The sequence below is a fragment of the Pleurodeles waltl genome, chromosome 7, assembly GCF_031143425.1.
Source record: "Pleurodeles waltl isolate 20211129_DDA chromosome 7, aPleWal1.hap1.20221129, whole genome shotgun sequence".
Taxonomy (NCBI): domain Eukaryota; kingdom Metazoa; phylum Chordata; class Amphibia; order Caudata; family Salamandridae; genus Pleurodeles; species Pleurodeles waltl.
The window spans coordinates 178,606,845-178,634,714 of NC_090446.1; the positions used below are offsets into that span (position 1 = coordinate 178,606,845).

A 27,870-nucleotide genomic window follows, 5' to 3' on the forward strand; every position below is an offset into this window, starting at 1 on the left:
AAGGAGGCCTGGCAGATGAGAATGGGTTGCCCATGTTGAATCGCCCGGATCGAGCGAACACAGAAGCTCCTCCCATTTCGTATTCGATCCACCTGATAGAGAACTGGAACCTTTGGATCACCTGGAAAACAAGCACATTGTTTATTATAATAGCCTGTTTTTGATACTTAGCACTGGGGTACGACCATCAGGTCTGCTTCACAATAAAATGTCAGTCTGATGCATTGCTATGGGATATGGTTAGAGTCAGTTGTCCTGATGCAGGACATGCTGTTGGTTGACAGCCATTGCAGGACATCATGTTAGAGTATGATGCGTAGCAGCAGGACATGGTCTAAGGATCTGCTGTTTAGTTACATAATATATGTTCATGGTTAAGGATAAGGGGATAGAGACAGTTGCCAAAGTGCCTAAATGCTAGTGTGTGTGTTGGATACTCACCTGCATTGTCTGGTGAGTGTTGCCTGGCTGTAGCATTTGATGTTAGTTGAATACCACACTGTTAGATTTCCTGATAGTGACGTATGCTGAGCAGCACAATGTGGTTTGTGTTTGCTGCCTAATTGTAAAATATGGTGTTAGAGTCAAATGCCGTCCGTCAATATGTCTCTGTGGCAGGATATGTGTTAATAGTAGATATGGTCACTCTTTAGAGCCTAGATGCAGGATACCCTGCCCTGGCTTTCTACATGGCAGTGGGCCCAGGTAAGTGCTGCACAGAGTGAATCCTACATGCAGATGATGCCGGCCCCCAGGAAAGTCCTCTCGAGGCAGATAGTTTAGGGAATCAAACACATTTTAATAATAAGAACAAAACTAGACTTTTCTGGAGAAATAAAATTAATCAATCTACGTAAAACGTCAAAAGTTACATGTAGAAAACATTTTGGAAAGCAAACTAAATTATTACGAAGTACACACCTGGAACGGTGTGTGCTTTCTGTGGGCTGGCTTCAAGGTTAATGCATATGGGATTGAATTGTACAGCAACACTCAGGTTAAATGAATCTTGTTTACAATAGACAATAATTACAGTCTGCATAGGGAAGGATGAGGTGGCATCATCACAGACAGAGCAAGAGTTTAATATGTTAAACTTGTGAGCATATCAATAACACAGGATGCTGACAAAATCTTTCACTGTACTCAGCTGTTACCAAGCATGAACAGGATACCAGATATTGCATCAGCATGATACTTTATCCATCTAATTAGCACAATACATGTCTGTTTGTGTGTGGTAATATACATTTTACACAGTGGCAATCACCACTGTGTAATTATAGCGAGGCCACAGTTTCCACACAGAAAGTATTTTTTTTCTTTTGCTAATAACTTTGGCGCCATTTGATAAAGCAACATAAAAATTTCCAAAAAAATGTTTGCGTACCTAAGCTCCTTCATAGAAAGGTTTGTGCTGGCTACATCAAGCGAGTGCCAAAAAAAGTGGGGTAACTCACAACAGTATTTGCCCATGTCACTTCCTATATAAAACATTTGTAGTGGATTCAGAAAAAAGGAACTGAATTACAAATACAAATTTGAATTTAACTGAAAACATTGTTTTTTTTAGTGATTTGGTGCAAATCTATTCAGCTGTTTGAGAAATTTGCATTTAAAGAGGCACTCTGGGTGTCATAAAGGAGATAAAAAAGAGACATATTAGGACTTTACCTGTGGGATCTAAAATTTTAAAAAATATGGCCCTCAGGACTGGTCAAAAGAGCTTTTTTCTCCAGTCAGCCTTTTTGGTAGCATAGGACTGGTACCAGTCCTGTACAATCGCACTAGCTCGCAACAATCTGTAAGAAAATACTGTGGCAGCCATTAAAGGAAAGGACCCCGAAATCTTGGAAACAATGTTAAAAATATTATAAGGGGGTAGGGTATCCTGGTAAGGATAGCCGGACCCATAGGCACTTTTTGGGCAGAACCCAGAGGGACTCGACTAGGACCAAAATAATTTTTATCAGGCTGCTTGTACCGCGGGAATCCTGCATGAGCCACCACACAAGCATCACCCCTATAGTAGCATGGTATTATGCATGGTTCTTTGGGTGAAGTTTGCAGAGCACCACAGTACCATAAAGGTGAAGCTTGTGACACTGGTAATGCTGCACTACCACGGTGCACACGAAAAATGTTAAAACCCATAATAAAACCAATTGTGGGTTCATGTCTTTGGGATGTTGGGTGCATCGGGGCTTGCCATCCACAGTAGCACTGGTCGTAGGGCCTTGCTAGAGGACAGTGCCTGTGGACAAACCACTGCTGTGCATGGCCAAAGGTAGTGGCAGCGCGAGTGGCCGTCAGTGTCCAGCTGGCTGCCATCCTAGGCTAGACACAGCCAAGCCCCTCCTGCACAGAAGTTGGCGGAATATGATTAAAAAAAAAAACAGCAAGTCACCAAAAAAAAAAAAACAGTTAAAGAGACGTTATATTTAGATATGGTAAAAAAGATAGCCTACGTAATAAAAAATAAAAAAAAAAGAAATTCAATGAAAAAAACAAAAGTTAAAGTGACGTTGTAGTTAGGCATTAAAATGAGATAAAAACGAACATTTAAAAACAAAAAAACTTAAATTAACCAGTTATAGTTTACTGAGCTAACTATAATGTGGGCTCCCGCAATATGCTCCTTAGGACTACACATAGAACATCACCCATATATTAAATTATATCATTGATAGCGTAACTGGAGATCTCTTATGATATAATTGATGCAATAACTGACACCATCCTGCAGGGTTTGTGGACTTGAAGTAAAAACATGCTACACCTATGGGCAGTTTTCTATTCACCTTAGTGGAGTTACCCCTATAACATAACACTTCACATGATCCGCAATATTAAGTCAAGCAGTTAACAGGTAATCATTTGCCACTGAAAAGGGAGATTCTCTGAGGCCTTATGGACAACTGTTTGTTTTTTAGTTAGATACACTATACACATTCCTGAGATAGGTATAAGTCTTACCATTGTAGAGTGTTGCTTACAATACCAATATGGGCCCACACAACCTAGCATACTAACTGTGGTTGGCGGAAAACCAGTACTTAGTACTTCAACTAAAGTTGCTATAAATCCACCAAATGAATCTAGTGGTATTATCTGTCAGATGTTGAGAGCATTCTCATGCAACTGCCTATGTTATTTCTGTACTATGGGATTAGTGGCAAATAAAAAAAATCTATTGACTGAAATGGAATATATATTTCAGCAGATCACTTTTCAACAATAGTTGAAATCATCATATGCCCAACAAACGGGTTCACTGGGATATCCTGTCCCAACACAGATTTTTCGGCATGAGTTTCAGAGAAACCAGACAGGCAACAGCAAAATGAAAAAGTATTGAACAAATGCTGAACTTTGTTACCCAGAAACATGGATGGTTCCAAGGCATTGGATGGCCCACTACATATGTAACTAGCACTATTAGCATGAACAGTGGAGCAACGGAACATTTTAAACATCTCAGAATATTGCATATGCCCTCTGTTGAGGTGGCTCGGCCCGGTTGGCTAAAGCATATTCTCAGTGAGGCGGAACAAGCCACTCCTGTCTGAGGTGGTCAAGTACAGCTGATAGATAACCTGCGCTCAACCTTGCAGAACTTGGCACGGAGCAGTCAGGCTCATATCAGAGGCAATGTGTAAAGCAAAAGCCCAGCAGTCTGTGGTGGCTCCTCCGTTTGGGCAGAGGAGCGTCGCTGCACCGCCAACAGTGGCAGCTGTAAAACCTTTAACAGAAAATGATCATAAACTTTGTTTATGATCGTTTTCTGGTAAAGGGGGCGGGGCCACGGTGCTGACGAGAAGTGAGGGGGAGTGCACAGCACTCCCCCATAGAGCGCATGTGTGTCTGGCCGGCCGTCTTGCCCGACCAAACACACATGCGCACAGGGCTCTCTCCAGCCCCGCAACACAGTTGCGGGGCTGGAGAGAGCCTGCACAGGCTCCCAGTTTGCCTGGGAGCACCCTGGCTGAGCGCTCCCAGCCAATCCTGTCGCTGCTCTGAGCAGCGTCAGTATTTGCGCAGAGCAGTCTGGGAGCCTGTGCCTGCAGCACCCGGCGACGGAGAGGAGCTGCACGGCGGCGAGGAAAGGTTTTATTTTTTTCATTCAATTAAATAAATGTTTATTCCCTCTCTGCCCCCACATACCGCCCCACCCCTTAAGCACCCTGTGAGCCGCGACTGCTAGCAGTCCCATAACACCCGGCTGAACTACCTCAAAATGAGGCTTCGTATGTATAGTGAAATTGTATTCAATACACACACATGATTAACGCAGTTTGATTACAATGTGATCTCAGCTTAAATGTCAATGAGCATACAACAATATGCAATGTATGTTTGCCTGTGAATCTCAATGAACAGCTCAACACACAATAATAGGACCCACTGCATTAACAATTGATCACTGTTTATAAATTTGAGGAAACCATTCATTCCCTCCTTGCACCCCATAAAATGCCCACCCGCTGTCACCACTAGGCCCACCCTCACGTTACCCATGATCAGTGTAACACGTGCAATCCAGAGTGCGCCCTGGGGCAGACAGTAGCAGCATAACGTATATCACAGTATAACAACACTGCAACCCAGACAGATGGCCTCAGCTGTGCCAGTAAAAGGTGATGGCAACCTTATGAACTCCCTGGCAGGGCCTGGGTACCCGGCAACACCACAGTGCTGCCGCAGCACTGGCTCATTCTCACTCAGACTCACTCCCTCAAATCTACCTATGCCTAGGCCCGGGAATCAGTTGTTGCTGGTACGCATTCACACACTCTTGTATGCAAACGCTTCCGGCACCTTAATGCAATGCCATGATGAATGGCAAGTGGATGCCCATATGCCTGCACATCCTCTGGGTTCGAACCCGCCATCCACCTACCAACCAACCTCCAGTTGAACTCGCCCCACCGCAACCCCAAATTTTATAGTAACCTTCCATGGACACCCAGCCGCTCACAGCTAAGTCACAACTCCCTGGGTCAAGGTGGGGGACCAGAAAGACAATAGCCAGTAAACAATTAAGGAGGAGTCGTTCAGGCTCCCAAAAAGAGGTTCTCTCAGAGTCTGCAAAACACGGGGTGTGGTCACTGGGTCCAACCGTTCAATTCAGAGGTGCCCAGTCCTGCCAGACAATCCAATGTTACCAAATAGTAACCACATTCAGCACCTTCAGAATGGAGAGGCACTGATGGGCATGTTGACCCACGCTTGACACTTCAGGTTGCACACAAGTTACCAGGACCCTGTCTCGAGACTGGAGACGCCCCATCTGGAGCCTCTGACATTCCAGGGGCCACAGACAGGATCGATCCCATGTAGAAAGTGGTCAGTGCTGTACCACTAAAGACTGGGGGTTCCTGGATGGCACTTCTTCAACCAACTCCTAGTGTTGTACCCCCTGGACAGGAGGCACTAGTCTGGTGCACGATGACTTGAACAGCACCAGACATTCTGGTTCCACTCTGGGCTTGGTTTCCGTGCCCCTCTGTATTGAAGTACTCTGCCCAGCACGCTCTGATCTTAGCAGTACTGAACTATACAGACGAACACACTAGATGCAAGTTCCATCGTGCAATACTAGGCCATATAAAACACTTCTCGGGTTGTACTCACACCTCCGCAGGTTCCAACCTATGAATGGGCACAGCACTGAATGAGCATGCAGCCGAGGGTCACATGAAAGAAATGCCTCCCACTCACCCTCAACGAGCCCCCAGCAGGATCCCGCAACAGTGATCCGTTCACTTAACAAGTCGTCTCGGGTGCAGTGGTTCCCATGATGAAGGGCCACACACCAGTAGCGTCATCAGTACGTTGCTACCCCATACCTGGTATCCAGACTTGGTTCTTGGTCCAAACGCACACCGCTCTTGCCAAGTGAAGTCTGGCATGATGCACGTGCAAACAGAGGGTACTACTCTTCAGATATTACCGATCACAATGTAGCTCCCTCTCAGGAGGACTTTAATGTCCCTGAGACCTCCACAGAGAACATTGAGCAGCCAACTTGCCCTTGGAGACCCCTTCAGGATGCCAAACAGGAGCAGGCAATCAGCCTCATGCCAGTCTCTAATCAGGAAGGGTGCACGTCTCCACTTCCTTGGACAGTTACCCTCCTGAACACCCAGATTCCTCTGGCAGTGCATCAACGTGGTTCAGCCGCACTGAATCGTCTGTGATACTCTAAGTTTCAGACTTTGAGAACCCCTACTTATACTAAGTAAAACCTTTTGAGTGGGGTGTGGTTGGAAGGGGATTCTTTTGAACTATAGATGTCTCCCCTAAATTTCCTCCATGTCTGCCCTGGGGTCCTGGAATGCAGATCTTTATCTTTATGGGTGCCAGGCTCTAGCTCCGGGAGGCCAACAGTCACAACCTCTCCCCCATCTATCTCACCAGGCCCCAAATGACAGGGATCTATCGTTTTCGATGGCCAGGTTTTATAGCAGTCCTCCGGGGAATGTGCAGATGACCTATGGAATGTAGCCTAATTTACAGGGCACCAGAACCAGTCCCACTCCTAGAAATGCCCACTACCTATAAGTAGCACTTCCACGCCGGCAATGACAGAGCTACTGTTACCAATGGCTTGGATTTGTCATCCTAAGTCCAATGATGCCAAAAAGTATGAGGCTACTTCCCTGCAATCCCTTATTGCAACCGGACTAAATAAGCCTCAATATCCCATATTACTGTATGGTAGAGCAGCTCTTATGGGCAGTGCAAAAGCGTGGGTGTTCGGCACTTCCCAGGCATTTATGCCCTAGCACATGCATCAACCTGCGCATGACACTTTGGCTACAGCCACCACCACGGTGCTCATCCGCCACTGTCAGTCTTAGCCATTAGGCTCCATTCCTATCATAAATACAAGTACGTTAATGCACGTCACATGGTCACTTCGGCCATGTGTGCATTCACACAGGATCCACCCCACCTGGTCGTGGACATGGCGCCTGGGTTAGAGAGGCCAACCCCCCATCAATACCTGGCCTGGCTACTCAAAACCCCACACGGGTAATGGTGCCAGTTTCTAATTGGTTTGGATGACGCAGGCACTTTCACTCAGCACTGGCAAAGTGAAGTGCTCCAAACTCCTAGGCCCTTGAATAGTATAGGGCCCAGCTGCGAATAGGCACCTTCAGGGATAGGATCCCTAGCCTGTATGCAGGGGCCCACATGCCCCACAGGCATACTCTATAAAGCCTCGGACGTGGCCAACGGGGTTTCTAATGGGTGTAGCACATGTGCCAGAATTTCTCTTGGCAATCCCGGGCCGCAACCTCCCAGGTATCTACTTCAACTATCGCACAGGACTAGCCGGGTGGCGGCGCTCCAGTCAAGTGCTTCACCCGCTCCCATCAACCTATCTTTGGTAGGACGGGGTGGTCGCTTCCCCACTGCCAGACAGCGTGGAAGAGTCAGAGTCCTAAGTTCCGGCACGGGAAGACAGCATAGGCTAGGAGGAAAAGGCTAAACAATTCAGGATCATTCCCTAAAGAGAGCCATGTCCACCACCATCATATAGCAAGATCAGCAAGGGAGATTAGAAACTCCAAAGTACCACTTAACCATAGCATTCTAAAAAACCTAAACACATAGGCGGTCATTATGAACATGGCGGTCTGGGCCGCCATGCCATGGCGGTCCAGTCCGCCATATAATGTTAGTGGTAGAACTGACACTTTTGAAACTCCGCCGCCACCAGGCAGTTTGGCGGTGGCGGAGTTTCATATCCCAAATGGCAGAGCTGCAAGCAGTACTACCTGCCGGATAATGATTCAGGTTCCACCAGCCTTTTTCTTGGCGGTATACCCCACCAGGGAAAGGCTGGCGAAATGGGTGAATCGGGGCCCCCATTCACAGCCCTGTCACGCATTTCACTGCCTGATTTACGGGCAGTGAAATGCGCGAAGGGTGCTGCTGCACCCGCCACACTGCTACATTGCCGCCTGCTCCAGAGGGAGCCGGCGTCAATGTTCAGGCCCTGCATCCAGCTGGGCTGGCTGGCGGAAACAATGGCGGTCTTCTGTTGACTGTCAGCGCCGAACTTGGCGGGTTTTCCCGTCGGGTTCGTAATGACCCCCATAGTGTATAGCTTATTTGGTTGTGTGCAACTGACCCCCAACTTGCAGCACACTGTACTTCAACGCAATCGCTATCATATCTAACCCAGCACATTCTTACCTGCTCGCACAAAGTAACAGTGCAGCGAGTGTGCGTGTAGTTCCTCCTCAACAGACTTTGCAGCTGCTACCAGGGCCTGGCCCACAATTTGTCCTCCAAATAACCGCTGGGTGGTGGGCACCCAATGATGTATTCCCCTATGAAGAGAAGAAGATGCTAATCAAAAAACATAGGCACCAGATTAAAAACCCAATGAAGCACTTCCACATTGGAGTGACAATCAAACTAACAAGGATGAAAGTGAGCTTAGTTTCAAAGTACAGCTTTCCTATAGGAAGGTCATAAATTCAACTGAACCAATTCCAAATATGTTTTTTAAATCCCACGTGCCTTCTTGGTAGACGGTTGTCAGACAGGCATCCAGCAGCCACAACAAAGACCCTGCCAGGCGATATGCATTATACAAATTCTTCTGTCTGTCTGTCAGTTAGTGAAAGTAGTCACTGCTTCAATGAATGAGTTGAAGACATAAGACAATGACCAGATGAGTAACTATATAACTACATGAATGAAAGCATGGTTGCCTATGTTTAGAGTCGGAGCACCAATGTCGTCTAATGGAACCTTTCAATTGTAATTTAGAGTTCCTGTTTATAATTTACCTTTTTTTAATTATTTTATCGATTTTAGGTAAATAATTTACTTATACAACTGTAATCAAAATGTCCCCAACAAAACAATATCGGATACAGAAACAATGAAAAAAGATGGAAAAGGAATGAAATGGGAAAATGCATTAGAAACAGATTGGGCCATAAATGAATAATCACAACCCTGTTCTCCAAAAATGCATTCCAGGTATTTTGTAATTCAATTACATACAGGTTCTCATGTAAGAAATTGATCTAAGACTTTGAATTTCGACTTTTTTTCTTGTTCTTAAGAATAAGAACTTTATTTATTACAAGTGCTCTGGAGTTTTCTGGCAAGAGATTTATTTTCAAAGCTGTCACTCCTGAAAAAGATGCGCGCACATAAAGCAGGCACAGTAACACTTTGTCTTACAGTCTTTAGAATATCCACAAATATCCACTCTGCCATTAGTTTTTACTTACTAATTGAGGTGTAATATATAGTTATTGACTGTTTTCACTGAGCACTGTGAAACCTTACATCAGAGATAAAGCTCCTAAATTCACCGAGGCGATTTAGTCAATATCTTCCAATGTCACAAATAGTTCCAAGTGCAGCTTTATAAAATATAAACAAATTTGGGGCAGGGGTGTTTGTAAATACTACATTCAGATTTGTTATGCTGGTGGTAGTGAACAAACAGTGAAACAAAACAAATACAGATAGCATTAAACTTTGGCCCCCATTATTAGTTTATGATGAGGCCGAAAACTGGAGGTACCAGCTCAATTTGGATTCCAAGTACTTAAGTTCTCCCAGAGGCCCTTGCTGGCAAGAGGAGCCAAAATATCTGGATGAAACTGCAGGCGGAGGAAGCATCGAGGAGAAATTATCAGTATGATTGAGCACAGAATTCATGATTCCCAATTTCCCAGTGGACCCTCATGGTTCCACTTGTAAAGCCTGGTAACCCCGCCTCCCTGGAGACACAGGTATCCTAGTATCAGTAACTCCTGGGGGTGTGGGGACGTCAACAGGTGGATTACTGACTCACTCGGAATGAGGCCATCAGTGCAGCTCTCGGTAAGAAGTAATGTCTGATTCACCAACACTTTCAGTTTAGCAATTGGACAATATAGGTAGAGAGGGATGTTTCAGAAATCATGTGCAGAAACATACTCCTGTCCCTTCTTCAGGTGCTTGCAATCGAAACGTTAGGCAAGTGCAACACAAAATAGATATTTGACTGTTAGCTGATTATCTCCCTGCCCCCTCAGCCTAATTCAGGGCACTTCAGTTTCCCCACCACTTTCAACCAACCTCCTATATTGGCATGTCATTCCCTCCCCACATTATTTCAATGTCCTGGGACACCTGCACATCTTTCTGTCTTTCCTGCCCATCTCCTACACAGCCGGTTTCCATGCATCCACTGAATGTCACACTGCATATAGTGCTTGTCTCTCTGGACCTCCTCATTGTCTACCCACACCACCTGCCAGTATCTATCACCATGCACATCATGCCTGTCTTATTTTTTCTGTACACTCTGAATTTCTTCCTGCATCTCCTCAATTGTTCATTGCACCACATGCTTACTGCTTGCACCTTTTGCATCTCCTTGTACATTAGGGCCGGCGCTAAGCATGGGTAGTTGCCCAGGACCTCGCAGGTAGCCGACCAACAAGAGGCCCGCACCAGTGTAACACAGCCAGGCCACTGCACACCAGTCCTCTCGTGACCCATGCCAATCCATTTAAGACAGTGGTATCTCGCTGCAGTTGTGCGGACGGGAGACCCCCCCCCCCCCCATGGACCTCACAGACACAGCGTAGGTCAGCAAGACCTAGGGAGTAGGACCACTCCTATGGGCGCAGTAGCAAGGAGACACATTCTGCAGGTTTGTCATGCCCATAACGAGGCAGCACATGATGTCAATTGTCCCACAGTTTAGTGCGCCAGCAAGCCTCACACCTTCAGCCCATATGAACTGTAAAAGAGGTGCTTGTAGGTGGCTGAGAGGGAGGAGCTACAGCCCAGGAGTTTCATAAGGTGGGGGTCATCTATTGTAATGCAAACAGCTCTGAATGTGTCACATTGTATGCAACTTAGAAGGGCCTCTCACATTCCCATTCTGACCAGGGCCCCCAAAATCCTAGAACTGGCCCTGTTGTACATCCCTGATTTCCTTGGACCCCCAGTGTTCCAAGATATGGATGGTTAAGGCCAGTTGCTGCCGTATAAAACTACTAGTCCTTCTCCTTGAGATTTGTGACGTTGCAGTTTGGAATGTCAATACCAAGGTAATCAAGGTGATGTTTTCCCCAGTACAAGAGGGTGTTCTCCATACCCAGATTTATAATAAAATACAGTAGTTGGTGGCATTTGAAGGAGCCAAAACTTGCAGTGTATTATTCCTGGCTTTCTATTCCTGCATGACACACAGCATGCTATCTTTACAGGAATCCAAGAAAGGCAATTTGCCATATTTAGTAATTATCCTACATTTCATAATGAGGATTTGTGGGCCACCAGCCACAATTAATTCAAGACTAATAATCAACTGATACAATAACAACCGAACCCAAGAATTTCGATTTGATTTGGAGTACCTTATAAAAAAAAATACCAAATACCAAATGATGCAACTCTAGCAACAATAAACAAATGTTTGTCTCTGCAAACACCAACCAACTACCATCAGACTGTCTCTCTCTACACTATGTTTCACGCTTGTCAACCTGCACCTCCTGTGTAGCTTACTGCACCCCTATCACGTTACATCGCTCTCACATGCTTATCTCACTACACACATCATTTCCTCCTTATACATTTTAAAATCTGAAAGGTTGCTTCCGCCTACACATTTGGCCTGTCATCCCTGCACTCATGCATTAATCGATCTCCATATTGATTTATCCTTGCTACCACCCACTAGCCTATCCACAATACACTGCCACACACATACAAAAACTACCAAACAATCCATGTAAAAGAAATGCTGTGTATTTAGGGTGAACACACGTCTTTAAATTTAACAACTGTCTGTTGCCCGTGAAGAGCCCTATCACAGACGCCTTTAGACTGTAATTTTGCACATTGCTGGAAGATGAGCTGTCCCCCCCCGCAAGAAGCCTAATTTCTTAAACACTCATGGGGCCAGCACACACTCCTGCTGTGAACTCCAGGGTCTGCAGCAGACTCTCCCTGACCTGGCACAGACTTCTGTCTGCCTATTGTAATTCTTTTTGCCGTCGACTGTAACATACAGAATGATAATGGGCCTCTCTGTGCAGTTACAGCATGTGCTGGGCCTCCTCCTGCTAGGGCATGGCATTCTGATTGTGTTCAGAGGCTGGTGTCACCGCACCAGGGGCCAAGCACTGGGGAGGGCTGCATTTTGACACTTCTTGCAGGGTTGAAAGCACAGAATCCAGAGTCCCTCTGCGCTAGGAGTTTAAAATAAAAATGTCAATTTAACTCTGGTGAGGAATGCATCTGCTCAAGAGATGGAGTTTTGCCTAGTCGAGTTCTGACTCTACTTTCCACTGAAGGTAGTGTAGAGCAATGGTGTTCGTACAACAAAACAAAATGTGTAACATGCAAATCTATTTTTTTTTTTTTATATATAAAGATATTTCAGTGGGTTACTGTTTCTGTCCAAGTTATTTTGTTAATTTCACTTCATAAGACACAGTCTTAATAAGCGCAGTGAGCTATAAACAGGGCCACTGGAATCATGTGATTGTGCGGCCACAGCGTTTTTTGCATAATTACGGATTTGCCACATAAACCATCATCTCCTGCATAACCAGAAGATTTTAACAAAAACAAAAGGAATTGGTTTCTAGCACAAACAGCGACATATGTTGCCGCACAGCAGAACCTCATTTGCAAAATTTGACTGGTCAGTTTTGCTAATTACTATATTTGGCTATTATACCAATATTAATCAGGAACAATCTATGCCCAGAAAGTTTTAACAAATGTAAGAATCAGAAAATAATGAAGTAATATCATAAAATATGCTGCAATACGCAGCATCACTTACCTTTTCTTCCCACATAATTTAGTCGTACCTGCTGCATGATTTGGTCCTCTCCTGCCACATATTCCAGTGGCCCTGGCTATGAACAAGAATCAAAAAGCAGCATGGAACCTGTAGAGGCATGGATTTCTAACCTTTTATTGTTTTTTCCCTATTCTTTCATTATTCTAAGGTTGCTAAATAGGGTTCCTTTAGATAATAAATATTTATTCGAAAAAAACAACCCCAACCACTGTTATGTTTTAAATCTGCATTAGCATTTCTCAGACCAAGCACACGTTTCATACAATGCCTGACAGTATGGATGACATGTGACTCCTACATGTTGTAGTCCTCATTCTCTTAAGCAGAGCCACTAAAAATATGCTGCAGGCGAGGGCCGAATTTTGCGACAGGGCTGAGCAAATCAGGCAACAAGAAAAGCTAAACTGTGCCATAAAATGCGGCACAGTTTTTAAAAGTAATAATTATTCTGTCATTTTTTAACATGTCAACACTGTATGGGTATTGGTTGTACATCATTAGTACCAGTTTAACCACCAAATATAGCAATAATCAACAGAAAGGGGATCAGTCAACCTTCGCAAAGGGCCTACCATTGCACAGAAACGTGTTGCTGCTTTTTTTTAGTAACTTTTGAACTGTTTAAGCTAAACTTTGTACATTATGCAGCAGATGACGGACAATGTTTCAAATGGGGCAAATCTATAATTATGTAAAAACAGTCACGGCTGCACAATTGCAATTCCAGTGGCCATGGTCTTAAGTAACATTTCCTATACACTGATTTACACACTTACACACCATTGTCTCTGTATAATATGTGTGTGATATAAGCCACTCTGACAACCTACTGTACCCTGCACACTTATAGGACTAGTGCTGTAAAAGAAATTAAAGACACATGAGAGCGTGTCTATGTAGGGATGAGGGACAACAATGGAGGATTGAATCTTTGAAGAAGGAGGTCTGGGTGGGGGGCACAACAAATATTTTCACACTGTCTGGCACCAGCATTAAAGCCAGCCCTATCAGGGACATAGCTATAATTCCTGCAGCCTTTGCATTGCCCCAGGCCCTGTGGTAAAAGCACTTCAGCTGACTGTGGGATGGGTTGGTAGGAAGGCGCTATGAACAGAAGGATTTAATTTTATTGTAATCTGTGTGTCTGTAAAGTTTTTAGTTCAATATTTCCAGTTAATGGATAATGAAGAGCACAAGTAGAAAGGTCTATGTATCAAGTCCGAAGTGCTCTAATCCCAAACTCTTCTAGTATCATATTATCACCTGCCAGACAAATGCTCCGGGCTGGAATCTTGGATGGATTTCTCCCTCATTCTTTGAAAAATAACATACGTTGATTTTCTGTCGGCATGTATATTTCGTTGCTGTAGTGGGACTCTACCCTAATGGCAGCTGAGCATGTACATGGTCCAAAACAATTCTGGACACCTGTGCCAAATCCTTGAGGGATATATATTTTAACATTTCAAGCAACAAGCACAGCAAGTGAAGTTCCTGTACTGAGTTGCATGTACAGGAAAGAGCAGAGTATGGTGCATTCGAAATGGGATTAAAAGATCTGATATGCAAGTTACAAAGTGAACCCTGACATCATATCTGTTCAACCCCTCTTCAACCTCCTCTTCTCTCAGTTCCCTCCTCTCCTACCTTGCCATTCTTCTCTGCCTCTCAGACTCCCACATTCTTTCTACTAGTTCCTTACAAGATCCATTTTATATGTCCCATGTATCTTTTGCTCTCTTTTCAACCTTCTATGTCACTCTGACCATCTTTCTGTACCTGCTTTTGCTCCTTTTTGTGTCCCAACTTCTCTTTTCACCATGTGCACTTTCTCTCAATTTGCAGATCCCCATCTACTTTCTTCTTCTCTCACAGTTCATTCTCACTGTTCAAAACATCTGTCTTTCTCTCTCAGAATACAGAACTCTTTCCGTTCTCACCATCATTCTCTCTTTTTCACACACTCTAGTACTACTGCTACCCCTGAATTCTAAGCCTACGTTCAGTAACAGAGCACTACTTCTGGTATTATCGTTCAAGGTACCGGGTAGAATGGCGAAAACTGACCCTTATGTTGGCTGCTTGGAGTGTTTAGGTTTGATAGTTTTTTCATATTTAATCTGTCCAGCTATGTGTGAATGTTTTCTCAACACTCTAATGTTTTAAACAAACTAAACATAAAACAATTTTTACTTGTACTTCTGTATTTTATAAAAGTGCTACATCCTCTGATGTGCCCGTAAAAATGATCTTTTGTCCTGAATTTTGACTGTTACTGCCCTGAATTTTCCTTATCAGGTGGTCACCCTATGTGTATGTCTTAGCATAATACAACAAAACCTATTGGGTTAGACAGTGCATGTTTCTAATAAAGTGTTTAAGTGCATGCTTAGAACTTGAAGAACATACTAGTTTCTCTGGCACAACCGGGAAGCGGATCATGCGCACTCGTCAAAAACTGAACAGTAAGCAACAAAACGATAATTTCAGCTATTTAAATTGAAGTTTGCTGTAGCTGGTAGATTGTATCTATTGGCATTCTAGAACATATGCAGCCGTCACTGAAAATGTAGAGATGGGTTTATTTATAGCCAGAGTTTTCAACAACAGGCAAGATGGCTCAAAAATATGTAAAGTTACGTCATTCTTAATAAACACTCAACACCCATGATGAGACTCTTGAAAGGTGTAGGTGTTTCGGTATACACAAACTTCTGCAGACACCAAGTCCTCATAACGCGACGCCTAGTGTTACTGCGGATTCATAATACACAGCATTTAAAGCTCCCTTCAGAGAATAAAGGGTTTTTAAATATTTCACACGGGACCTCGAAACCACCGCTTCTCCACCCCTTTCAGTTCCACAGTGCCTATATTAAATAAACAATACGCACCTGTCGCTATATTAAGTTAATAATAAGAAAAGCAAATTGCGCAGACTTTCTGAGTTTTGGGGCACTAACGTCCACTTTGCTGCTTGCCACCCCAAAATATGCATGTTCTGGCCAATCCCTATTTTTCCCCCATTTATTATAGGCAGATTTAATCTCTTAATATTAACTACAAAACTCATACATGCAATATGGGGGTTAGCAGTTGCCTTACATATCGCAACTAATCGGGCCTCTAGTAAAGAGTCCTAATTTAAAAGACTAACACTGTGGTCTCCACGACTACCAATATCCTATCTGTGCCGCACTCTATAAGCTCGGGTGGGAGGGTAGTTATAGTCCCTTTTCTAGTTTTACCCACATACCGATCGAAGACTACCGGCTACTGGCACCTGTATAGATCCACGTCGAGCAGCTCCAGGTTCAGGACGCTGGTCACTAGGACACTGCGGAGATCAGGAGAATCGGGCGGCGGAGCTCCACCAGGGGACTCCTTCTGAACCTGTGAATCCGTGACATCTTCCGGCTGCACGGAAGCCGCCATCGCTAGAAGATGTGATGCGAAATAGGGCCCCAAACAACCTTTGCACTTTTGCGTTCCACGTCGTGCACGCTAGAGCGCAAGCGCGGCCATATTGGGTGTATGAACTCCCAGCTAGTACTATGGACTCTTGGCAGGAGGCTGTTGTTTCTATGTGACTCATCTTTTGCCAACTGTCACCATATCGTGTGTAGAGGAGGGCGAGCCAACACGTTCAAGGGTCTGGCTCGGATCTAAGGGCCCGTGCATGAGCTGAAACCTTAAAATGTTTGCTACATGAATCATACAACATAACGTCATGTAAATATGATCTCTTTAGAATTCAAACACGTGTATTTCTTTAACATGCCGAAACTTTGACATTAAAATGCCACTTTATAGCACTGCACTGATAAATACTTTTTAAGAGTGTTTAAATATGAACCGTTTGTGAACAGAGACAAGAAAGCTGTCATGTAAACCATATCATTGCCCAGATTATTAGACCACAATATTAGGATGATCAGATCTTGAGAAGCAAAAACCAGGACATTTTGCAAAAATAGAAGGACTACAATTTTACATCAACAGAGCAGCGTGGAACACAGAAGAGGCACTATGAAAAGAAATAAAATGCAGTTTTCAAAACCAGCACCATACCTGTTAATAACATTTCTGACTTATAACAGGTGCTAACCTGTTAGAACAGCTTTAGAACACCTGAAAAAGTGCCTTTCACTGTTTTCAGTCTCCCCCTCCAAAAACCAGGACAGAAGCCAAATTTGCTGCAACAGCTGGCGGAATACACGGACTGTCCTGGCAAATCTGGGACGCCTGGTCACCCTACACAATATTATACTCTATTAAATCGAACACAATAGTTTTTTGTACAACTGGTCTGAACTCACATATTTGAAAGTGCTTTCATACCCAATATTGAAGGAAAGGATTGTTGGTAAAATAAAATATTTGTCTTAAACCACATAATTTAAGCAGGGAAGCTGAGATTTACCCAGATATTCCGGTTTCACTTTGTACAGCTCATCCACTGGGTACCTATTTGTTTTTCCTTTTTTTTTATTTTAAAACTTTTTTTTAACATATTTATGCATTTTTCTGCAGTTTTCTTGTATAGTGGAACCAAATGTATTGAAGTTTCTTACATGAGCACCACTTTCATTACACAAGGTCATGTTCATGTTTTTTTGGGACAAAGAGATTAAGTGATTTGCCCAAAATCACAGGATGTTGAGTCTAAGTCTAGATTCTAACCTCGTTCCCCAGGCTGCTAATTGTAAAAACAGGCAGCTAGAGTCAAAGCCGGTAGTTCTGGCAGTAACGACATAATCTGAATAGAGGGATGATGGCAGTCAGAATTCAAAGATTTCTAGCTAACACGTAAATAATTTTAGATTCTATTAAGGACACGGAGGCAAGGATTATGCTTTCTCTTTTCTTTACTGGCAAAACAGCAGCCAATTAAATACAATAAAACTTTAAACTTTCTTTGCAATAGAACCATAACAACAGGAAAGTCAACTTAAAAACAACTTGAGGACAACTTCACCGATCAATCTGATCCTGGGAGAAATGTCAGCTACTGACAAAGCCAATCTCCATTGCCGGCCTCCACCTATGGCTAGAATTCCTGAACTGTAGCAAGTCTTCACATCGGATACTTAAGTTCAAGTAGAGGTAGTAGACGCCCCTGGTGACGATAACAGACAAAAACTAATATCCACACTTATATAGGGATGGGTCATATCGCCAACAATCAACATATCTTGTAATACAAAATAGTCATATGAAATTATATGCATAACTGTTTTGAGGGTTGGGATAATCCTCACCTTCATGTCCTTCATAGAATCTAAAATTCTTGATGCGTTAGCTAGAAATGTTTTAATTCTATGGCAGGAATGGAGGCTTCGGATTATGCTAGTTTAAAGTTTATTCACAACCCCTGATACCACATCCACAATTGGTTTATGATAAAACACCTCAAAGGTAGAATCAGCTGACCAATCCGCCACTGCCATGATATCCTCCAATCTTACCCCATTTGAAAAAGCTTTAGAGGCCATAGCTCCTCTGACAGAGTGAGCCCGAAAGATAGTCACATCTATACCTGCTTCACCCAATAGCCATCTGACACAATGGGTCAAAGTCACAGCATTAACTGGGTGGAAAGGTTTGTGTAAAGAAATGAGTAATTGACCAGAAACATTCTGTCAGAATTCACAAGTGCAATCTTCATAAACTTTGATACATTGAACCATACACAACTTCTTGTCACGCGGAAAGGGAAGGTATGCAATACAATGTGCCCACGTTTTTGTACGTCTTGAAATAGAAAATGATACCCGAGGGAGTAGATACTCTACCTGTTAAATTCAAGGACTGGACATCAGAAACTTGTCTACAGGAGATTAAGCAAAGCAACATTGAGCGTTGTTGAGAGTTGTTTACATGAAAGATCCTCATTACAAGGCCACTTCCTAATAAAACGTAGAACTACATTAATATCTCATAATGTGGAATATTTCTGCTGAGGGAACTTTACCATACCAATGCCTTGAAGAAGCTTACAAATTAATGAAAGTTCCCCCACCGGTTTTCCCTGAATATGGGGAAGACCTGCAGAAATAGCTGACCAGCAATTAATAATCGTCCAGAAGGCCAAACCTTGCAAGGCTAGGTCAGAAAGAAAATTGAGTATGACATGAATTTATGATCCCAAGGGATCCAAACTCCTCTCACCGCACCAACATACCCTCCAGGCCTGCTCATATCTTTTATGAGTGAAGGGGGCCCATGATTATGATAGGAAAAACAATGCAGATTCCGAAACTCCAGGCACTTGCCAGCGTCTCCTGAAAACCTCCATGCCATCAGTGACAACTGATCTGTAGAATAAGAGAGTGTGGACATCCCGACGGATACATCAAAAGATCCGTGCATACCTGCAACATCACCGGAGTCTCGTACAAGACAGCCATCGCTGATGACGGGAAACAAGGCTGCACCCTCCAATACAAAGTCACCAAGATCACTTCCGCCGCTAGGTGAAATAACTGGACCAGAACTCGTGGAATCATGACGAAAGGAGGAAATGTATACAGAAGACCCCCTAACCAGGGTTGAAGAAACGCACCGTCGCTGCAGCATGAGGGTGCGGCCTCCAGCTAAAATAAGTTGGTATTTGATTGTTCAGCCAGTAAGCAAATAAGTCTATGAGACATCACCCCCACTGCTGTTGAAGTGCTTGGAAAATTTGTGGTTTGAGTTTCCAGTCACAAAGGAAGCGAGTATTCCAATCTGCCGTCATAGGAATAACCCAGAATATATTCCGCTATAACAGGAATCTGGTGTTTCAGACAATAATGCCAAAAATCATTTGGGATCACCGCCAACAGGCGAGATCTGGTAACTCTCAGGCAGTTTATAAACCTGACTGCAGACACATTGTCCATCCGGAGGAGACTACAACAGTGGACCTTGCGTGTGGATAGCGATCTGATTGCAAACGCCCCCGGCAAGAGCTCCAGGCAATTGATGTGATAGTTCTCCCAGGGACCAACGAGCCCCAGTCTCCACTGAGTCGCACCGGGCTCCCCAGTCCCCCCGGCTGTCATCCAACTCTATTACTATATCCGGACTGAGGTAAAAATTCCAAGCGTCCATGTCGGACAGCCACCAGGAGATCACGGTCTTGGCTTCCTCGGAAAGCAAGACCAGTTCCGAATGCTGTAGACCCTTCTGAAGATGCAAGATCTTCAATCTCTGAAGAGCTCTGTAATGCAGAGGCGTCAGAAATATGGTCTGAACTGAGGACACAAGAAGACCCTCTAGTCGTGCCAGCATCCTCGATGATATAGTCGGAGAGGCATGGGCTGTCCTCAACTCTTTCTTGACCGACACTCGTTTCGCTAGTGGGAGAAGCAACTGGGCTTTGATTGAGTCTATCTGAAACCCTAAGAACTTGATAATTTGGCATGGCACCATGCTGGATTTCTCGGCATTGATGATAAACCCGAGATCTTTTAGCAATTGCACCATCCAATTGAGATGGTAAAGTACTGTGTCTCTTTCATGAGCCATAATCAGGATATTGTTGAGATAAACTATAAGTCTCACCCCCATTCTCTCAAATACTGACTCATCGGACGCAGGAACTTGGTGAAGCACCAAGGTGCCAAGGACAGACCAAAGGGCAGGGCAGTGAACTCGAACCAACAATGACCCCATTAAAACTGAAGAAAATACCTATGGGTGCGAAAACAGGCACCGAAAGGTAGGTGTCTTTGAGGTCCAACCGAACCAACCAATCGCGGTTTCTTAACATATCTCTGAGAAAGTGTATGCCTTCCATTTTGAAATGGAGGTATACAATCCAAGAATTGAACTGTTTGAGGTTCAACACAAGCTGAGAACATCCACCTTTCTTTTTTTCTGAGAAAATCATGCTCACAAACCCTCGAGGGTGAGGTACAATCTCCACTACAGCTCCTTTCTGCAGGAGCACAAAAGTCTCCTCCTCTACGAAGGAGCAATTTTCTAAGGGAAAAAGAAGAGGGAGGGGAGGTTCCCTCTGCATTGGCAAAGCATAAAACTCTAGCTGGAACCCTTGAACAGTCTGTAACACCCATGGATCTTGTGTGACATTCTACCATGCAATGAGAAAATGCACATCCACGACCACCTCTGTAGCAGGTAGGATAGAAGGCTGATGAACCAGAGGCACCTCCTCTGCCTCTTCGAGTGGCAATTCGTGAAGCATGGTAACCACGGCCTATCACTCTGCCCCTGAAGCATCTGGCCCAGGCAAAAAGAGCATTGTTGAAGACCTCCATGGAAGTTTGCGCTTTGTCTACGGCCGTGAATGTTGCTATATACTTGCCTAGGTCTTTGACAAACTTGTTGCCGAAAACCAGGCAATTGGCCAGAGTCCCGGCTTCATTAGAGGCCAAATCGGCCAACCTAGGATCCAAGCGCATGAGGAAAAAGTGCCGACGCACAGTGGACACGGCGCAGTTTGCATTGCCCAAAAGGCATATAGCTCTTTGCGCCCATTCCAAAATGACTTCCGGATCCAGGGGCATGTTCGTTTTTTTAGCTTGAATTCCCCAATCTAATATTATCATTAGAGGTCCTGACAAATCTAAGAGTTTACCTTGGCAGCCGCGCCACGCTCAATCCAACCCCTTTTTTGGGGTCCTTCACAGATTTCTTAGAAAATGTCGCAATACTGGGATCCAGATCCGGAGTATCTGCGACTTTGCCTAACAATGATGGTCGTGGGCATTCTGATCTAAGAGCATGGGAACTTCTTTTTCAAAGCTCTTACACTTCGTGTCCTGCACATAGTGTGCCACTTCCACACGTGGAACCCACTCGGTGAAGCAGGGATGAATAAGGTCTTCTGGTATGAAGAAGTGATTCCGACAACCAGGAGCCGGTATGTCTGAGGATCAATGATGAAACTTGCGTTTCTTCTTCAAAAGGGGGGAGTCTTTTTGCAAACCCTCTGATTCAGAGGTTGAGGAAGAATGCTCATGTGATTCAATCCGAGCCTGTTATGGCACAACGAAAGGACTCGCCGCCCCACGAGGAGTAACTCCTCCATATTCATCATCACGCAGGACCGAGGCTGTCATCTGATGATGATGATCCCCCTGAGCATTGCAACTGAAGGTTGGGGACTTCCATATGATCGTATGGATGTGAACGTGCTGGCGGACTGCCCTCTCCCAGCAGTTCTCTCCTACCAAAATTAGTCAAGGGTTGAGTGAATGACTTTAAGGCCTTAATAGAGCCCAATTCACTGAATCGTGCACATGATGACAGAGTGCCTCCACTAATCTCTCCTCCATTTGGTGCTCCAGGGGCACATCCTGCAAATCCTGAAACTGATCCTCTTCATCAGCGTAGTATGCCATTATGCTGTGGTTAGGAGGTGTGGAGGAGTTCAGGAGGGGGAAGTAGGTGATAAATGCAAGTTAGGAATAGTAATAAAGCAGTAGTACATCTGCCTGGCCAGGCAGAAGTATGTGTGGAGGGAGCCACCTGCTGAAAATAAAGCGATAACAGTTTTTCCCCCTGGGCCAGGCCCTGAAACGATTATCGCAGCCCCATCGGGCAATCTCTTAGGCCAAAATGGAATTGCACTCCAGCTGCAAGCACAAAGAGCTGATGGTAAACTGAAAGTGTTCTGATCTGGCCCAGCGGGCATGCGCATTAAGCGCAACAGAAAGAGGACTCCATCCTCAAGTTCAATATGCAGAGAAAACTCTGCAGGCCTTGCTCCCGGTCCACGTCTGGCCCCCCACTAAGGATCAGAGATCCCAGTGGCAGCGTGATAAGCGCAATACATGTGCGACAATAATGAAACAAATCAAAACAATGAAACACCACTAAAAAACAATGCAATTCAATGAATATTGATGAGCACTTAACTGGCTGCTGCAGCAGCAAAGAAAGAGAGCAGACTTTGTTGTATGGAGCTTTTATATAATTGAGGGAAAGTTTATGATTGGATAATGATAAGTACTCATGGGATATGTAGTTTAAAGATTTATTGTATTTAATTGGCTGCTGTTTTGCTAGTAAAGAAAAGAGAAAGCATAATCCGAAGCCTCCAGTCCTTCCATAGAATCCACATGAAAGCTTGCTTTGATATCAGCTCGAGGGTCCAAAAGGACCTTGAGCTGAGCCAGAGGCAAGCTTCTAGAAACCTGCCCACCCCTAGTTGCGGAACACTGTCCTGCATGGGTGCAATAGATCTCTTCTGAATGCAAAATGTAATGTCAAAAGCCAATCTGTTTAGTGCTTTCTGCATACTGCAAGGGACTACTGGACAAGTAGATTATTGAAGGATTTAAGTGGTGGTTGAGTCTTGCCAGTGATCAGTAGTGTTTTCAAGTGCGTACTTCCCAGGTTGTTAATTCATGTCTGGCAAAACACGTATCGGTTTCTGTTTAACAAGTGTAAACCTTTATGGTTTTGGTTCTCGTTTATGTTTCCCATCTTTTACATCATAATACATATTTCTCTAAGCGTATTTGCTTTTCTAAGTGTGTTTCATGCAACATATGGCAATTATATAGAGCATACTCTGAACTGAGCTGCCTTTGGCTGACCTCAGAGTGTGGATGGATGTTCTTGACTGGGCACGATTGAGAACTCTAGAGTTGAGGCTAAAGACAATGCAATTTTCTCGTGTGCCAGTCAGTGAGTCATAAGCAGGGCCACTGTAATTCTGGGATTTTGCGGCTGCAGCAGTTTACATATAAATATGGCTTTGCCACATTTACAACATAATCAATATTCTGCAGCATAATCTGCAGATTTTAACAAAAAAATTGGTTCTTGGTCAGTTGGATCAAAAACACAGTGACACGTGTTGCTGTGCAGTGAAAAACCTTTCACAAAGGTTGACCAGTTGCCTTTCTGTTTTGCTTATTGCTATATTTGGGGGTAAACCAGTTCTAATAAGGTGAAACCTATGGCCAGACAAGCTGACAAGTGTTAAAATGACAAAATAATGAAGTAATACTATCACAATATGTGCTGCATTAACCATATAATTCACCTTTTCTTGCGACATAATTTGGTCCTCCTCTGCCACATAATTCCAGTGGTACTGGTCAAAAGGTATTCATAGTGCATGCTAATCCAACCCTTACCATCTCTTTGGAACGATTGTCAAGTATGTTCTAGTAATAATTACCATGTACAGGCCAAATGAAAAGAATCCTCTTGGAGGTGGAGGAAAAGGGCAATGAAAGAGAGGGAATGGTGAAGGGAAGGTAATATAAGCAAGTTACATGCAGAAGGACTGATTGAAAAGATGGTGGTTGGAAAGAAGAGATAAAGTGTGAGACATGCAGATGGGGGGATTTCAGAAAGAGACACTGGGAGAACAAGCATGAACAAAGCCAATAGGTCTCGCCTATAAAAGATATTGGCTTTGGCAATGTTTTATAGCCATGCTGTACAGCAGCATAGATGCTTTGCAATGTAACTAAAATAATAAAAAAAACACCATGACATAATCAGGGAATTGCATTTTTACAAAAAGTACATTAGTGCTGGATGCATCATAGTCCTTTATTTTTATGATTAGTTTTAGCCTTACTACACAACAGCTATGCTGCTGTACACCATGGCTTTAAATCACTGCCAAAGCTGGCAATACCCATGCTGTTCAGCAAGAACAAAAGGCAATGGCAGAGGCACCCGTCTCAAGACCAGTAGGCTTTGCCAAGGCTTGCTAGGTCTCGGAACAACAACCCCGTGAATGAGAAAATCAGTTAATCTCCCTATGTGAGGAGAAAAAAAGACATTTGCCAAAAAATCATATCAAGTAAAGAAAGCAAATGCATCCATGTCCATGTCTTAGTGAAAATATATTTGGAAGCAGATAACATCTTTTGTCACAATGCAAACATATCACATCCGTTGTCACAGTAAACACCCATTTCAATGTAGAAAAGAGCTTCATTGAACTGCCTGTGGCAGAATAAAACATAGATACAAATTGTAAGAGGCTGGCCTGGCTTATAGTGGGTACCTTGTGGTTCTTACACCTTGTGCCAGGTCCAGTTATCCCTTATTAGTAGAATAGAGGTCTTTCTAGCAGCTTAGGCTGTTAGAGGTAGCTATGGCGAAGCAGCTTAGGCTGAACTAGGAGACATGCAAAGCTCCTACTATACCACTTATATCATATAGCGCAATATCATAAGTAAACACAATACTCAGAGTTACTCAAATAAAGGTACTTTATTTTAGTGACAATATGCCAAAAGTATCTCAGAGGATACCCTCACTTAGGAGGTAAGTAATATACACCAATTATATGTACACAAACCCAAAATCAGGTAGGTAACAGTAAGAAAAGTAGTGCAAACAATGTAGAATCACAATAGGATGCAAGAGGTAGAAATAGGCCTAGGGGCAACACAAACCATATACTCCAAAAGTGGAATGCGAATCACAAATGGACCCCATGCCTATGGTAGGTTGTAGAGGGTCGCTGGGACTGTGAGAAAATAGTAAGGGTGTCCAAAATACCACACCCCAAGACCCTGAAAAGTAGGAGTAAAGTTACCCTACTACCCGAGAAAGACAGTATAATCGAGCTAGGGGATTCTGCAAGAACCACAAGCACCAGAAAAACACTGAAGACTGATTCCTGGACCTGAGGACCTGTAAAGGAAGGGGACCAAGTCCAAGAGTCACGCAAGTGTCCAGGGGGGGCAGGTGCCCACTAAACACCGGTTGAAGGTGCAAAAGGACTGCCTCCGGGTAGAAGAAACCAAAGATTCTACAACAACAAAAAGGGCTAGGAACTTCTCCTTTGGATGGAAGATGTCCCACCACGTGCTGGATGTTGCAGAAGTGTTTCCAGGCAGAAATACCGCAAACAAGTCTTGCTAGCTGCAAGAGTCGCAGTTGAGGATTTTGGGTGCTGCTGGGGACCAGGAAGGACCAGGATGTCGCCCCTTGGAGGAGGAGGCAGAGGGGGTGCTCAGCAACTCTGAGAGCCCCTGCAGAAGCAGGCAGCACCCGCAGAAGTACCGGAGCAGGAACTTTGAAGATCTGAGGACAGCGGTCGACTCAGAGTCACAAAGGAGGGTCCCACAACGTCAGAGTCCAACTCAGCGAGTTGGGCAATGCAGGACGGAGTGCTGGGGACCCAGGATAGGCTGTGCACAAAGGAATCCTTGGAGAAGTGCACAGATGCCGGAGAAGCTGCAAATCATGCAGTACACAGGTTTGCTGTCTGGCGTGGGAAGGCAAGGACTTACCTCCACCAAATTTGGACAGAAGGGCCACTGGACTGTGGGAGACACTTGGACCCAGCTCCTGTGTTCAAAGACCACGCTCGTCAGGATGAGAGGGGACCCAGAGGACCGGTGATGCAGAAGTTTGGTGCCTGCATTGGCAGGGGGAAGATTCTGTCGACCCACTGGAGATTTCTTCTTGGCTTGCAGTGCAGGGTGAAGGCAGACAGCCCTCAGAGCATGCACCACCAGGAAACTGTTGAGAAAGCCGACAGGAGTAGGCGCTACAATGTTGCTGGTAGTCGTCTTGCTACTTTGTTGTGGTTTTGCAGGCGTCCTGGAGCAGTCAGCGGTCGATCCTTGGCAGAAGTCGAAGAGGGAAGTGCAGAGGCACTCTGGTGAGCTCTTGCATTCGTTATCTGAGGAATAGCCCAGAGGAGAGACCCTAAATAGCCAGAAAAGGAGGTTTGGCTACTGAGAAAGGAGTCTTGGCTACTGAAAGAGGTAAGCACCTATCAGGAGAGGTCTCTGACGTCATCTGCTGGCACTGGCCACTCAGAGCTGTCCATTGTGCCCCAACCCCTCTGAATCCAAGATGGCAGAGGTCTGGGACACACTGGAGGAGCTCTGGGCACCTCGCCTGGGAGGTGCAGGTCAGGGGAGTGGTCACTCCCCTTTCCTTTGTCCAGTTGCGCGCCAGAGCAGGGCTGGAGGATCCCTGAACCGGTGTAGACTGGCTTATGCAGAGATGAGCACCATCTGTGCCCATCAAAGCATTTCCAGAGGCTGGAGGAGTCTACTCCTCCCCAGCCCTTCACATCTATTTCCAAAGCGAGAGGGTGTAACACCCTCTCTCAGAGGAAATCTTTTGTTCTGCCTTCCTGGGCTTTTGGCTGCCCAGACCCCAGGGGGGCAGAATCCTGTCTGAGGGTTTGGCAGTAGCAGCAGCTGCAGTGGAGACCCCGGAAAGGCAGTTTGGCAGAACCTGGGTTCTGTGCTAGAGACCCAGGGATGCATGGAATTGTCCCCCCAATACCACAATGGTATTGGGGTGACAATTCCATGATCCTAGACATGTTACATGGCCATGTTCAGAGTTACCATTGTGACGCTACATATAGGTAGAGACCTATATGTAGTGCACGCGTGTAATGGTGTCCCCGCACTCACAAAGTCCGGGGAATTTGCCCTGAACAATGTGGGAGCATCTTGGCTAGTGCCAGGGTGCCCACACACTAAGTAACTTGGCACCTAACCTTCACCAGCTGAGGGTTAGACATATAGGTGACTCATAAGTTACTTATGTGCAGTGAAAATAGCTGTGAAATAACGTGGACGTTATTTCACTCAGGCTGCAGTGGCAGTCCTGTGTAAGAATTGTCTGAGCTCCCTATGGGTGTCAAAAGAAATGCTGCAGCACATAGGGATCTCTTTGAACCCCAATACCCTGGGTACCTAGGTACCATATACTAGGGAATTATAAGGGTGTTCCAGTGTGCCAATCAGAATTGGTAAAATTAGTCACTAGCCTGCAGTGACAGTTTTAAAATTAGAGAGAGCATAAACACTGAGGTTCTGGTTAGCAGAGCCTCAGTGATACAGTTAGGCACCACACAGGGATCACACATAGGCCAAAAACCTATGAGCACTGGGGCCCTGGCTAGCAGGATCCCAGTGACACATATCAAACACACTGACAACATAGGGTTTTCACTATGAGCACTGGGCCCTGGCTAGCAGGATCCCAGTGAGACAGTAAAAACACCCTGACATATACTCACAAACAGGCCAAAAGTGGGGGTAACAAGGATTGAAAGAGGC

General features: G+C 44.6%; 1 protein-coding gene across 1 annotated transcript in view; it reads right to left on the reverse strand.

Annotated features, from left to right (window-relative positions):
- The window catches only part of ACOT8 (acyl-CoA thioesterase 8), a 27,289-nt gene extending 10,954 nt beyond the window's left edge, over window positions 1-16,335 (reverse strand). Inside the window, exons 1-3 of the mRNA XM_069243502.1 lie at window positions 16,137-16,335; window positions 8,209-8,345; window positions 1-121 (exon numbers count right to left, since the gene is read on the reverse strand). The exon at window positions 1-121 is cut by the window's left edge and continues 105 nt beyond it. Of these exons, the coding sequence (XP_069099603.1) occupies window positions 1-121; window positions 8,209-8,345; window positions 16,137-16,288 (410 nt within the window). The 5' untranslated portion in view covers window positions 16,289-16,335. The remainder of the gene's footprint in view (window positions 122-8,208; window positions 8,346-16,136) is intronic.
- Window positions 16,336-27,870: the final 11,535 nt, after the last annotated feature.